We start from the raw sequence: 12,228 nt of genomic DNA, 5'->3' as shown, positions 1-12,228 counted from the left end.
GAAAGAACATACAGAACATTCCACCTTTAGGGTTTTCTCCCAAACCTGAGAGTATTACTACAGTCTAATTAAACAAGAGTATTTAGTATCAGTGCAAGAACTTGTCAAAAAGGACTTAATGCTCCACAACAAAGATTTAGTTAACGAGTCATGAACTAAAATGTCTAAGTAAGCTTGGGGCATTAACTTTGGTAATGTTCCAAAGCAACCACTGCAGCATACAGGAAGAAAGGTACTTTCTTCAGAAAGTTTGTTACTGAGTATCATTTACTTCTTTTTCAAAGCTCCTATAAGAGAACAAAGGAAATTCAATCACAAATGTCTTACCTTTGTATAAAATTATTTGAAATTACACATCTCGATTACGGAAATATTCTTTATCTTGCATGCTGATTTGGCTTTGCTTTGGTAGGTTTAAAATAATTCCAGTGATTCACAAATAAGTATTGCTGGTTGCATTTAAAAAACAATAAAAACCCCTTTTACAATGCCTTAACGTTTGCTGTAACTACCTTTTGGGTAGCGAACAAAGCAAAACTCTTAGTTCGTTCACAAAAATTTTAGTTGATGAAGTTTTCTGATATTACTGAAGATACTGTTTTGAGCCAGATGTAAAATTAATTCTCTTCTCTGAAACTAAGCTTTTTGTAACAGATATTTGAAAATTGTTCGTAATTCATTGAAAAGCCAAAGACAAAAATGTAAATAAGTTATACTCTAATGCCAGTAATGCATACATTTATCTTAGGAACCAGACATTCTGATTTGAGACAATGAAAATGAAAAATTTAGTTTTCTCCAATCTAAGCAAAAATAACTTGCTGTCTGAAAATCGACAGGAAAACTGAACTGCTTGTGAAGTAATAAGGAAACACCATATCCTTCAATCATAGCATTAAGGAAAAGCTTAAGAGCGATGTAAAAAGATTTCTGCATGTTTCTGTGTGTAACAGAAGATTTTATTATTTTTTAACAAAACTTATGGTAAACTTTTTCACAGGCACATCACTGAAATCAAGACAAAAAATACTGAGTGTGACAGCTATTATTTTGCTGACACAATTAATCCATGAAGAGCAAATTAAAACCCAGTTTTAATCACATGGGACTTTGTTCCTATTGTTCAAAGCGAAATAAATTTTCATTTGTTTCAATTTTTCTACTGTGAATTTTTACATCCTACATATTTGTACAAAACATGACAAGAGATGGCAAATAAGTTCTTCCTTGATGACAAAGGCTGCTCTGAGACTCAAAAGCTTCTTCTGAATACCTTATTCCATTACACATCACTGGCAAATCTAACAGCAGCTTACTAATAAATATAAAAAAAAGCCTTGGTAGTGATTTAAAAAAGTAAACCAATCAACCAAATGAAATAAGAAAAGAAAGAATCTAACACTGGTTGTCCCAATGAAAGAAATATATCTTTTTAAATATTTGGTTTTAGTTACAATTCAGCAACATACATAATCTTTTAAAATAATTATGGACTGTATGCATATATTTTTTAACCTATGTTTTAAGTTATAAATTTCCATATAGCCCTTAAAAAAGCAACATCTTGGGTGGTGTTTTGTTGTTTTGATTTTGTTCAGTTTGAATTTTAAAGGATAATTAAGTAGAAAAAGCCAGAGGTTTGCGTTTTCTCTAGATTAAAAAAAATAAATATCAGCATATCAATAATGTAGTAAAAGGAAAAAACCTTCTGCCTTTCTAAAGCAAATTATTTGGTTTTCTGGCAAATTGTTAGAAATCTAAAAAAGTAAATTATCAAACATAGCTTATTTTGGATATAAGATATGGTTCAGCCAATTTTATATTCTAAAGGATCCAAGGCCAAGAAACAGAGTAGAAATGAAAAAGTGCCAAGCTAGAAATAACTGCAAAGTTCTAAACAGAAAACAGAAACAAAAAGATTAAAACCTCAAGTTAAAATAATGATGGCAGCTTATTGTTTTTACTTATCACCAGTAGAATCAGGAGGGAGTGGGGAAGGGAAAACTACTGTTTTTAAATTAATACCAGAGCTGAGGTGCCACATTTGTAAGTACTTGCCCCATTGCAGAATTTCACACTGCTTCAACTCCAGCTTTCATACACTGCTTGACAACCTATTAAAGTATTTGCTTTTAGACTTATATTATACTGTACAGTATTTTCCCTGTTCTTTTCTTATCTACTGAATAAAGCCATATAATTTTATGTTGCTTTGTAGCCTCAAAAGCTCACTAGAAGATTCCCCCCCACCAATAGGGCTACATGCATTCTTGAGGACCTTTTTCAGGGTGTTTGATAATAGAAATCTATTAGATTATCTTTGAGGTATTTTCTTGATCATTGGGTACCTTAACTAGGCATTCAGTTTATTCCACAGTGCTGCCTCTAAACAAATTATATTTCAGATGTAAAAGGACAGGAAAAAAGACAAATACAAATCAAATCAGTGATTCAAAATATACTAGGAAAATATGAAGCTGCAGATTCATCTGTTGTATAACTGAACTAATCTCTGGACATCCTTGGAGGAAGTAATCTAATTCTTTGTCTCAATCCAGAATCTATTCTACTTTGTATTTAAACTTCGGTACATTGCTTCTAGGTTAAGATATCCCTGAACTGCAAATCAGGAGGTAATTTCTTACAACGTACTGAAGGTAAATGTGTCCATAGAAGTTCTGCACGGAGCTGGAAAACAAAAAAATCCCAAACCCCAAAACTTTTTTACACCTAGAACCCTTTCACAAAGGGAACTTCTTCAAAAAGTTTTACTCTGCCACCCTTCTAAATGTAAAAAACAGGTCTCACAAGGCATTTCTCCTTACTATCATACAATTAGCCTCCAGAATTGACATACCTACTAAATTTCTTGGTACTTGTATGACATCTTCAGCAAATTCAAGGTAACTTCTTGCCTTTTTCACTGCATCTTGATCCTAAAATAGACAGATGTATGAGAGAAACAAGACCTGTTTTCGCAAGGTTTTTTGTGTGGTTTTAAGGCTAAAGAAGGGAACTTACCTCTCCATAAATATGGAATGTGCAAGTATCTTCATCAAGATCAATAGCAGTCACTCCAGGGACTTTTCTGGCTTGCTGAATATTAGCACCATGAGTGCCAATGGCCAAACCCATTAGGTCTTCACGTACAACAAACTGTTCATGAAATCGTGATGCAAGTTGTCTAGAACTCTGAAGAAAAATATAAGGTTAGTTTACTTTGATTTTTAGTATACTGGAGAGAGAAATCAACATAAATTTAGAGCAGATTCTTTAATCAGGTACTTAGCCTACTTTTTATTTTAATCAATACTTTCAACGCAATTATTTTCACTTCGAAAACACTGAAGAGTCTTCTTCAGAAGTCCTAATATTGCCTTTTAAATATTAACATAAAGCTAGCCTCTAGCTGTGTTGACACATCTATATTTTGAATTACCACAGGACATCTACAGCTATCAAATGTTACTAGGTAAGACAGCATTCGTGTAGGTTAGTAAAATAGGAGCTGTGTTGATTATTAAAGCAAACCATATGATCACTGAGAAAAACAACTGCACCCATTTCAACAGAGGGAAACAGCAATAAATCACTGGACACGAAAATTATATAGAAAACAGTAACTATGGATATCTACTGCACTTAAAAAAATAAAATGAAGAATCTGTGCCTATGCAAGACAACACAAAATTAAGGTATAACTGCAGTACATTGCTTGAATTCAGAGAACAGGTATGTTAAGAATTATCACCCAGGAATCACATTTACACCAAGACAGAAGGGTCAGTCTGAGAACTTGAGATTGTCACACACTATCAAGACAAAATTCCTTGCTTCAGCAGGGCAGAAACAATGACTAAAGACTACACTATTAAAACAACTTTCAATCACATGTCTGAGGCTCAGTTACTCTCAAATTAAACACCTGGTTACTGTTTTGCAACTCTCATCACCTTTGCATGCAACTGCTATGGTCTAACCAAACAATACAAAGTGGCTTACAGAATCTTAATGAGGATGTCCTATATGAAATTAATATGAAATTAAGAAAAAGCAAACAACAAAAAACTAAACAACTTCTGCATCTGGAAGAGGATTTTCAAAATAACTGAAAAAGTATCACTAGAAACCTGGATAAAACTTGCAAAAAAATATACAAAACAGGGAAAAAAACCGAAACAAACTCTAACTCTAATGACCATGGTAAACACTTTCCTAAAGCAGTCCTGAGCTTCCAAGAGAACTATGTTAGCGAGCTCTGATTTGATGCACAAGTATGCATATACATGCCCATATATAAAACACAGTTTCAATGCCTTCTTAATTGTATAAACCTTCCACCACATAGCAAGCATGTAGAAGAGAGCTGGGAACAGAGGGAAGCTTTTGAGAAATATCTTGCAGCACACTGTGGAGTTGGATGGTGCTGAAAATACTCAAATACGCAGGAAACCTAGAGTTTTTCAAAATCCATAGAATCCTGCATTGATATGAATAGCCTCTGTCAATCCCAGGTGGCTCAGATTATTATCATGAACAGATCTCATGAGTGCAAGGAAAAACACTTGGGAAATGCTGAATTGCATGCAGTTCAGAACCTGCCAAGCAAGTGGAGAAACTGTTAAAGGTAAGTGGACACGTTTTCTTTCAAAAACAAAAACACATGTTTAAAGAGACTAAAACAATGACTGTTAAGTTTCTCCTACGCAGCCTCTTCATCCTTTCAAAAAACCAGAGAGTTTTCAATATGGGATGCTTGTGCTATATGAAGCAGGAAAATCACTAAGATCAGTCACCCTGAGAACTAAAAGAAACTCATGCAGAGAAATCAGTAAGACATAAACATACAGAAAAAAATACATATTGGTTATGATAAAGAAGTTGTCATACATTTGAAGGAAGTTATAGTACTTAAATCTACAGAGAAGAGCAACTATAAAACATGTAAAAAAAGTAATTATTTACCATAGCGAATAAAATCCCTACATAAAAATGTGGACACTATCCACAAGCATCTGAGCATAACAGAACACAGGAAAGTAACAATAGTTTAATGCATTGGGAAAGATAAAGCTGTATGTTTTCAGAGCCAAGATATGTAATCCTATACATGCTTCCGCATTGCAAAGCCATAACTGTGAAGACATATAGAAAGACACTTTAAATTAGCAGTTTAACCTCAGCAACATGAGACCCTACAGAGGTTGAGAAAGCCTTACTCTGTCCCAGCTAAGCTGCTACTGTTATCTGACCTGCTTAAAGCTGTTGATAAATATCCTGTGCTAAATCACTGTCACAGAGAATTGGCTACAGTAGGCAGTGGCGTAAGTATCCACGTGTCATGAAATACTTCATATGCTTAGGGCTCTATCAAGCACTTTATTAACTAGATTACAGACACCTCAGAAAGCAAACTATTCTAAATGCTCACAGATCTACATTCTAACAGATAATCCAAATGCCGATTTACTAGCTGACATCTGTTATAGACTGCTGCACGAGAGTAGAGAACAGGATGATCAAATCAATAATTAGCTGTTAACACAACTATCTATTACGTAGAAAAGATGAAGCTACCTCATCACCGGGAACCTTGGCTATGACAAACTGTAGTTACATTGCTTGTACTAAAATATCATTAGCTTCTCTGTAAATTATACATGACAAGATGTATTTTATTTAAACATAGGAAATTCTGTATTCTACTTCCCTCCAATAAATTAGCAAGAACCAACTATGCAAATAATTTATTAATACCCACTTAGAGGCTATGACTGAATTGCATTTAGATAGAATAAAATACAAATCAGAATGCAAAAGTACACTTGTAAATTCAGGCTTTTTAGTATGCCAAAATAACAACTAAGCCATACCTACTTGGAAAGAACACAAAGAAGTAATTGGTTATTTTACTTGACGCTCTAAAAGCCATGTTTGAGAAGTAGAGTCATGCAAGTCAAGAAGCTAATATGCAAAAAGAAAGAAGGTACAAGATACAACAAGTGGAGAGAAAAAAACAAACAAAAAAGCTGGTCTAGTGATTATGGCTCAGAAAGCAGAAAAGGTAAAACTGCTACAAGAAAAAAGTGGTAGACATTTAAAGTTCAGAGAGTATAAAACACAAAAGAAGAGTTTATTTGATGGAAATAATGAACTATTAATAATGCAGTAAAGCCCAAAGCATTCACTAAGTATTTCTTCTGCAGATCGACATGTCCAGTCTGTTTGTATATCAATGCCTCTACAGAAATCATGAGTATGATTTTTTTTTTTTAACTACCTGAAGCTTTTCTTTTCAGGTGTGGTTTAAATTAATTTTATATTTAAGAAATACAAATTCCAACATGAAAAATACCAGCCAACTCTTGTCAGGCAAATTATAACCACATATATTTATCTCACAACCTTCACTTAAGTACTGCTTAAGTAGAAACTAAAGTCCAATAATGGTTTTCTACTCAGAACCAAATCAAGTTCGAGTCCTTCACAGCAGCAAAAAGGTTCAGTCGTACAATGACAGCAAGAATCCAAGATTGGGAAAGGAATCAATGAGAACAGCTGTTGTTGCATGCATTTGTGGGGGCATGTACAGAGAATTAGCTCTGAAGAGACTGTTGTTCTTCCCACCTCCAAAATAATACTTTGCACTTCAAGAGGTAAACTGCCCACACAATTGTCAGTTCTGGAGGAAGACAGAGAGCTTACTGAAGAGCTACAGTGGGGTGCTCACGAAGGAACACCAATGAGGAGAAACCGGTCCTTTCTTGGTCTTGAGGAAAATCAAGACCCAAACAGACTTGGATTACAGCTCTGAAATACAGACATCAAGAGACGTTTTAAAAAGAGAACTTCTTGTAATGGTGAGTACACCTACTGAATACTAGAGACCTGAATTACTATACCACATCTCACTTCAAGCTAAAACCAAACAGATGTAACCTTAGGGATAGGGGGGAATGAAACCTGCCTCTAAAGTAACAGATCCGTTATACACCCAGATAAAACTGAATTGCAATAGTTAAGAGTGGTACTTCTAGTTCTTGACAGTGAATCTAAAAAGAAGTTTTCAGAAATGTTGCTATTTTTTCTGATTTGTAGATAGGAGAAAAACCACGAAGAAATGTTAATTCTACTGTATGAAGATCCCCTTATTTCCTAGCCCACTCTTTTTTTTTCCTCCCATGGACAAATATGAGTCAAGCTTCTTGCCAGTCAACACCCACTCTCTAGTCACAGGAATATCAGAAGCTGTATCTGCTGTAAGATGAATTCCTAACATTTTATCTATAGACAAACCCATCCCTTCGTACATCCTACCAACATCAGTCTCACCTCTTCCATCTCTTATTTTCACTGTGTAGTTTTGCAAGATCCAGTCCTAGATCATTTCAGTATCATGCCATATTCACTCCCATTTATTTTTAAAAACAGTAATCCAAAGCTATTGAATATGTGACACTATTCGTGCAACAATGGCTAATGACTTTATGCTTCAAGCTGTAACAGAATTGTACGTGTATGTATGTATTTAATCCCACACAAAATCCTGTCGAATAAAATAGGATTGGATTAAAAAAGAGTCTTCGCAAGAACAGGCCTTTAAACCATAAACTACTTTGTTGGGTTCTATCTCTATCTGCCTCTTTTTAAGACCAAGAATAGTATCAGTACATAATAATTATTTTCACCCCAATGCAAGTCCTACCAGCTAAGAAATGCGCAAGTTTGTGGGTTTGGTGGGGGTTTTTTTTGTGGGGTTTTTTGTTTGTTTTGTTTTAAACTCAAATTACTTCAGGGAAAACAAACATACCTCCAACTGTTTGCTAGCTTCTTCATTTCTCAGTATCAGGGATAACTTGGTACGAAGACTTCGAAAGTGCATATCAATCAGCATGTTTGCCCGCTTTGTTGTTACATCATTGATTGACTAAATTATTAATAAAGAAAACATAGTGGTTTACACATGAACTTTTGAAACAAACCACTGCCAATGGTATGGTTATACATTTGTACATACCAAAATAATAAGCTGGTGGTTTTCAGAATCATATGTTACAGAAAAAGCTCCAACTGCCTTTTTGAAGTCCTTATGTGCAGATTCTTTGGCACACCTAGGAATAAAAACGCTAGAAAGTTATTATTTTTAACTGCTGCATTTATGGTTCACAGCCAGAAAGATTAATTTCTTAATACAAAGAATCTAAACATATCCAAGTTTTCCCTTTTAATGCATGTGCTATTATTCTGTTATTTGTTTTACTCATTTTTCTTTCATTTGTTTTCATATGAGCAGGATTAGAAATATTTCAGAAATTTGCTGTATGTACATCCTTGAAATGACAAACCAGTTAAGCAAAACTACATTAAAAAGCCATAATAACTACAATCAGCAAGTCCAAAATTTCAAACACACCACGAACCAGGATGATGCGTGACTTCACTGTAACCACTGCAGCATTCTAATGACTTTACGCTCATCTCATGCTGTATTTTGCTTCTCCAGGTTTCTTCTGTCCACTCACTTGAGTGAACTTGTGTACTATAACATTAACTTCAGAACTTCTTATTTTAACCTGAATCTATAGCTTATTCCACATTGAGGCAATAACATGTATCTCAAAAAAGCAGAAAGTGATCTGATGCTAAAAAGGGAGAGTCAATATTAACCTGAGGTTTAGAGCTATATTTACATGAGAACAACATGTCTGTGAGAAAACTAGCTGTTTCTGTATCATACTATGGAATGTTTGATTATTGCACAACTATTCCCACAGCCACCATCAAAATGCCTTACGCTTTACAATATAAGACAGTGTTTTGTCATTAAATACTAACTTGCATAGAAAGATACTCCATCAACAAAAGAGTGACCACTTGAAAATTATCAATAAAGTTGACAAAGAATGGATTCAGACTAATTTGTGCACGTCACTGACTAGCTGTAAGAATAAAAATCTTAATCTATATTGCACGCAAACCTTAAAAAGTTGAAGAAACTGTGTCCTCCTCCAGGACTAAACTGCATTTCAAAATACTCCTTTCTATTTTTGAAGTAGGAGCATGTCCACATTTGTATTTTCTACATTCTTACATTAAAATTTTAAAAGGTAATTTAGAGCAGTAAAAAGCATTTTTATGCCTTCTTGTCTCAGACTCAAGAAGTTACCCACATTTTGAAACAAGCTACAAAGAAATGCTTGTACTTACATTTGCCTTAAATCTTCTGGAACTGCCAGTTTGATTTTATGGAAAGTATCTTTTGTTGCGGGTTTATTGGGGTTCACAGATCTCAAACGCTCAATTGTGACAATTTCGTTGTATGTAGCATCACAGGCTGCATATTCTATTACGTAGAACTGATATAAAAATAATAAAATCATCCAAGCCACACATTTGATGACAAGAGTGAACATTACACTATTAAGAGAAAGGCACTTTTGTTAACTGTACAGTCAAATTTGAACTTTTCAGGTTGAGGTTAATGATACTTGCAATGGTCCTAATTAAGAAACTCTTTGAAAATGAAGAGGGACAAGATAAAAACACTGTGCAGATCAGTATTAAAAAAAATAAGAAAAATAAAATATAAATACATTAAAAAAATATATATGTATATATGCATATTCCTACCTCACCCTTTATCATTCTCACTTTAGCCAACCACCAACAGCAGGGTTCTTTTTCATTTGCCCTGGAATAAACCTAAACAAAATACACGCATTACATGTCTGTAGCATTCTTAAAAGACATCAGAAAAGCTGACACCAACTAACATGATCAGGAACTCTTGCTACAGGAACAAAATCCAGCATAACAGATTGGTACATAGAGTCTCTAATCTAAGCACTACTTAGCAAGCGTGTAACAGCTGAAATGTCTATTGCAAATACAGGCGGGATATAAAATTATGTATATGAGATTGTACAGATGATTAATATTGCACCCGATCTACTGGCATTAGTTGCTTCAGTCTTAAATACAGTTAGAAGAGAGATAATTCAGCCTTTTACACCTGTTAATATTTAATCAACTATATTTCTAATTGTGTGTATTCTGATGAGTGTATTCCTGATATGTATTCCTACCAGTGGGTGGAAGGGAGAGGACACATATCTACATCTCTTTAGCACACATATGATATCAGTCACGTCCACATCAAAGAAGTTTTGCCATTCTCCTATCTTTCAAATCAAAATAAGCTTAAATAGCATGCAAGAAAAATGTAAATCTTGAAAGTTCTCTTTTTTTAAAGTAATTGTAAAATCAATTTTATAAAATACGGAAATTTTAGGAATGTGCTATATTAAAGCCCGTCTCTGTCTACATATACGTAGGTATTTATATATACACATATATTTTTATACTTTTTGTACACATACACACAATGCAAATTATCTCATTCAGCTTGAAGTTTTGGTAATATAGACATTATTACCTTACAGCTGAAGAACTACAGTCCAGCATTTATTTTTAGATTAATTCAGTTCTGATAAAGAACTGATCTGTAATCAAAGAAACACTGATCATGTTTGTAAATCAGCATGGAGGTCACAGTACATGGAATTCCAACATAGCCATATGGTTTACAACTGTCAAAATCTCTTTTTGATGACATGCTTGACATCGTGTTTTATGTAGTACTTGGAATCGAAAAAGATGACAGCATGTAACATGGAAGCAAACCTTCCACTGGCTTGGCTGACATTGTTGACCCTTAGTTCTCTCACTTCTCAAAACAAGTGTTGTTAATGGAGCATACATACCTCTACTTCATCGCTTTCATTTATATCTTTATTATAGCCTGCAGGTGGCGGAAACCTCACATCATGGAATGGTATTTGTCTCTCTGGTTGCCAGCTACAAATAAAAATACAGAGAATGGCCTAAACACTCTCACCTTTTTTGTAAAAGTCAGTCAGAAGCATTTTCAATCCAGTAATTTTAACTTTTTAAATTTTGTGGAGCTTTTCTGCCTAGATGTATTAGAGGTAACGCGATCCAACGTATACGTATAACAGTCACTTAAGTGACCATTAAGCATCTTAAATGAATCCCTGATGCTACCTGCACTGTTCTGAAGTCTTCCAGCAGCAGTTTTTACTTTATTTACAGCTATAGATTTTGACCCCAACCTTAGAAACACAGTTTAAAAAACATTTCATAGCAAGTTTGGACACTTCCTTCAAACTAAGCCTGTTTCTTCTTTTTCTTTGGTTCTACTACAGATTAGGAAAACTTGATCAGGATTCAGTCTGAATATAATTTTAATTTTCACGGTCTTTAACAGACTGGATAAAATGAGCATGACAAGAAAAGATTATTTTCAAAGAAACTAGAAAACAATTTCCAGAATACAACAGATGATGCCATAACAAAGATTCACAGGAAAAAGTATACAGCAGTGTGTTAAATTTCTTTTCTGAATGAAAAGAAATAAAGCTGAACTAAATAGTATAATGGAAGGTTAACTTTTTATACCCTTAAATGATGGAAAAGCAACATCATTTCATTTCCATCTTAGAAAACCAGTATTTATCATATATCTTAAAAACAAATTTTGTAATAATCTACTAAATCTAAAATAAGACATTTATATGAGAAAGAGGCAGTCACGGTACCACTGCTGCTTACTCAAACATGGCTTGTCATATGTAAACTCAATTACAACAAGGTTATCTTCCCAACAAACCCATGTTATATAGTTTTGTACTTAACACTTAATTAAAAGCATTCATACAGAAATGTCACAGCGTAGTAAATATCAAACATAATTCTAAAACATGCTAGCAGCAATCTTAGAGTATGTAAAAGATTCTACTCTACCTTTTTAAGTTATATGTAGGTTAATCAAATGCAAGGTTGATAGTCTATCATTTATAGGTATAACATCAGCAATACACTTACTTGTTTTCAAACGCAACTGTTATAGAATCTTCATGCACATCCTTTACAAATGCCTGTGTAGAAAAAAAGGGTATAATTATGGTCTGCTTATGGATATTTTAAAAAATAATTTTAAACCTGTATAATGCATTCCTTTCACATATATGGATGAAACTCAAAATTTAAGTATGCTTTCAAGTCAGCCTTTTTAATTTTGCAACAGACTTATAGAAAACACATACTGAAAGCTGATAACCTCCTTGGGTTCATGACCGCCAGTGTACTGATACATGGACAGAATGCCCAAGCTACCCATGCATTCTTCCTGCTTTTTAGATTTAATGG

General features: G+C 34.0%; 1 protein-coding gene across 6 annotated transcripts in view; it reads right to left on the bottom strand.

The window, feature by feature from the left end:
* FMR1 (fragile X messenger ribonucleoprotein 1) overlaps positions 1–12,228 on the bottom strand; it is a 33,818-nt gene that overhangs the window by 12,804 nt on the left and 8,786 nt on the right. For all 6 annotated transcript variants that reach the window (XM_054839086.1, XM_054839087.1, XM_054839089.1 and 3 more), the window contains 8 exons: positions 11,905–11,957; positions 10,764–10,857; positions 9,631–9,702; positions 9,208–9,356; positions 8,018–8,111; positions 7,811–7,927; positions 3,022–3,192; positions 2,858–2,936 (listed from right to left, as the gene is read on the bottom strand). In XM_054839086.1, the coding sequence (XP_054695061.1) occupies positions 2,858–2,936; positions 3,022–3,192; positions 7,811–7,927; positions 8,018–8,111; positions 9,208–9,356; positions 9,631–9,702; positions 10,764–10,857; positions 11,905–11,957 (829 nt within the window). The remainder of the gene's footprint in view (positions 1–2,857; positions 2,937–3,021; positions 3,193–7,810; positions 7,928–8,017; positions 8,112–9,207; positions 9,357–9,630; positions 9,703–10,763; positions 10,858–11,904; positions 11,958–12,228) is intronic.

The sequence above is a fragment of the Grus americana genome, chromosome 12, assembly GCF_028858705.1.
Source record: "Grus americana isolate bGruAme1 chromosome 12, bGruAme1.mat, whole genome shotgun sequence".
Lineage (NCBI taxonomy): Eukaryota > Metazoa > Chordata > Aves > Gruiformes > Gruidae > Grus > Grus americana.
The sequence above is the reverse complement of the archived record's forward strand: the minus strand, read 5'-3'. Positions and strand labels throughout refer to the sequence as shown.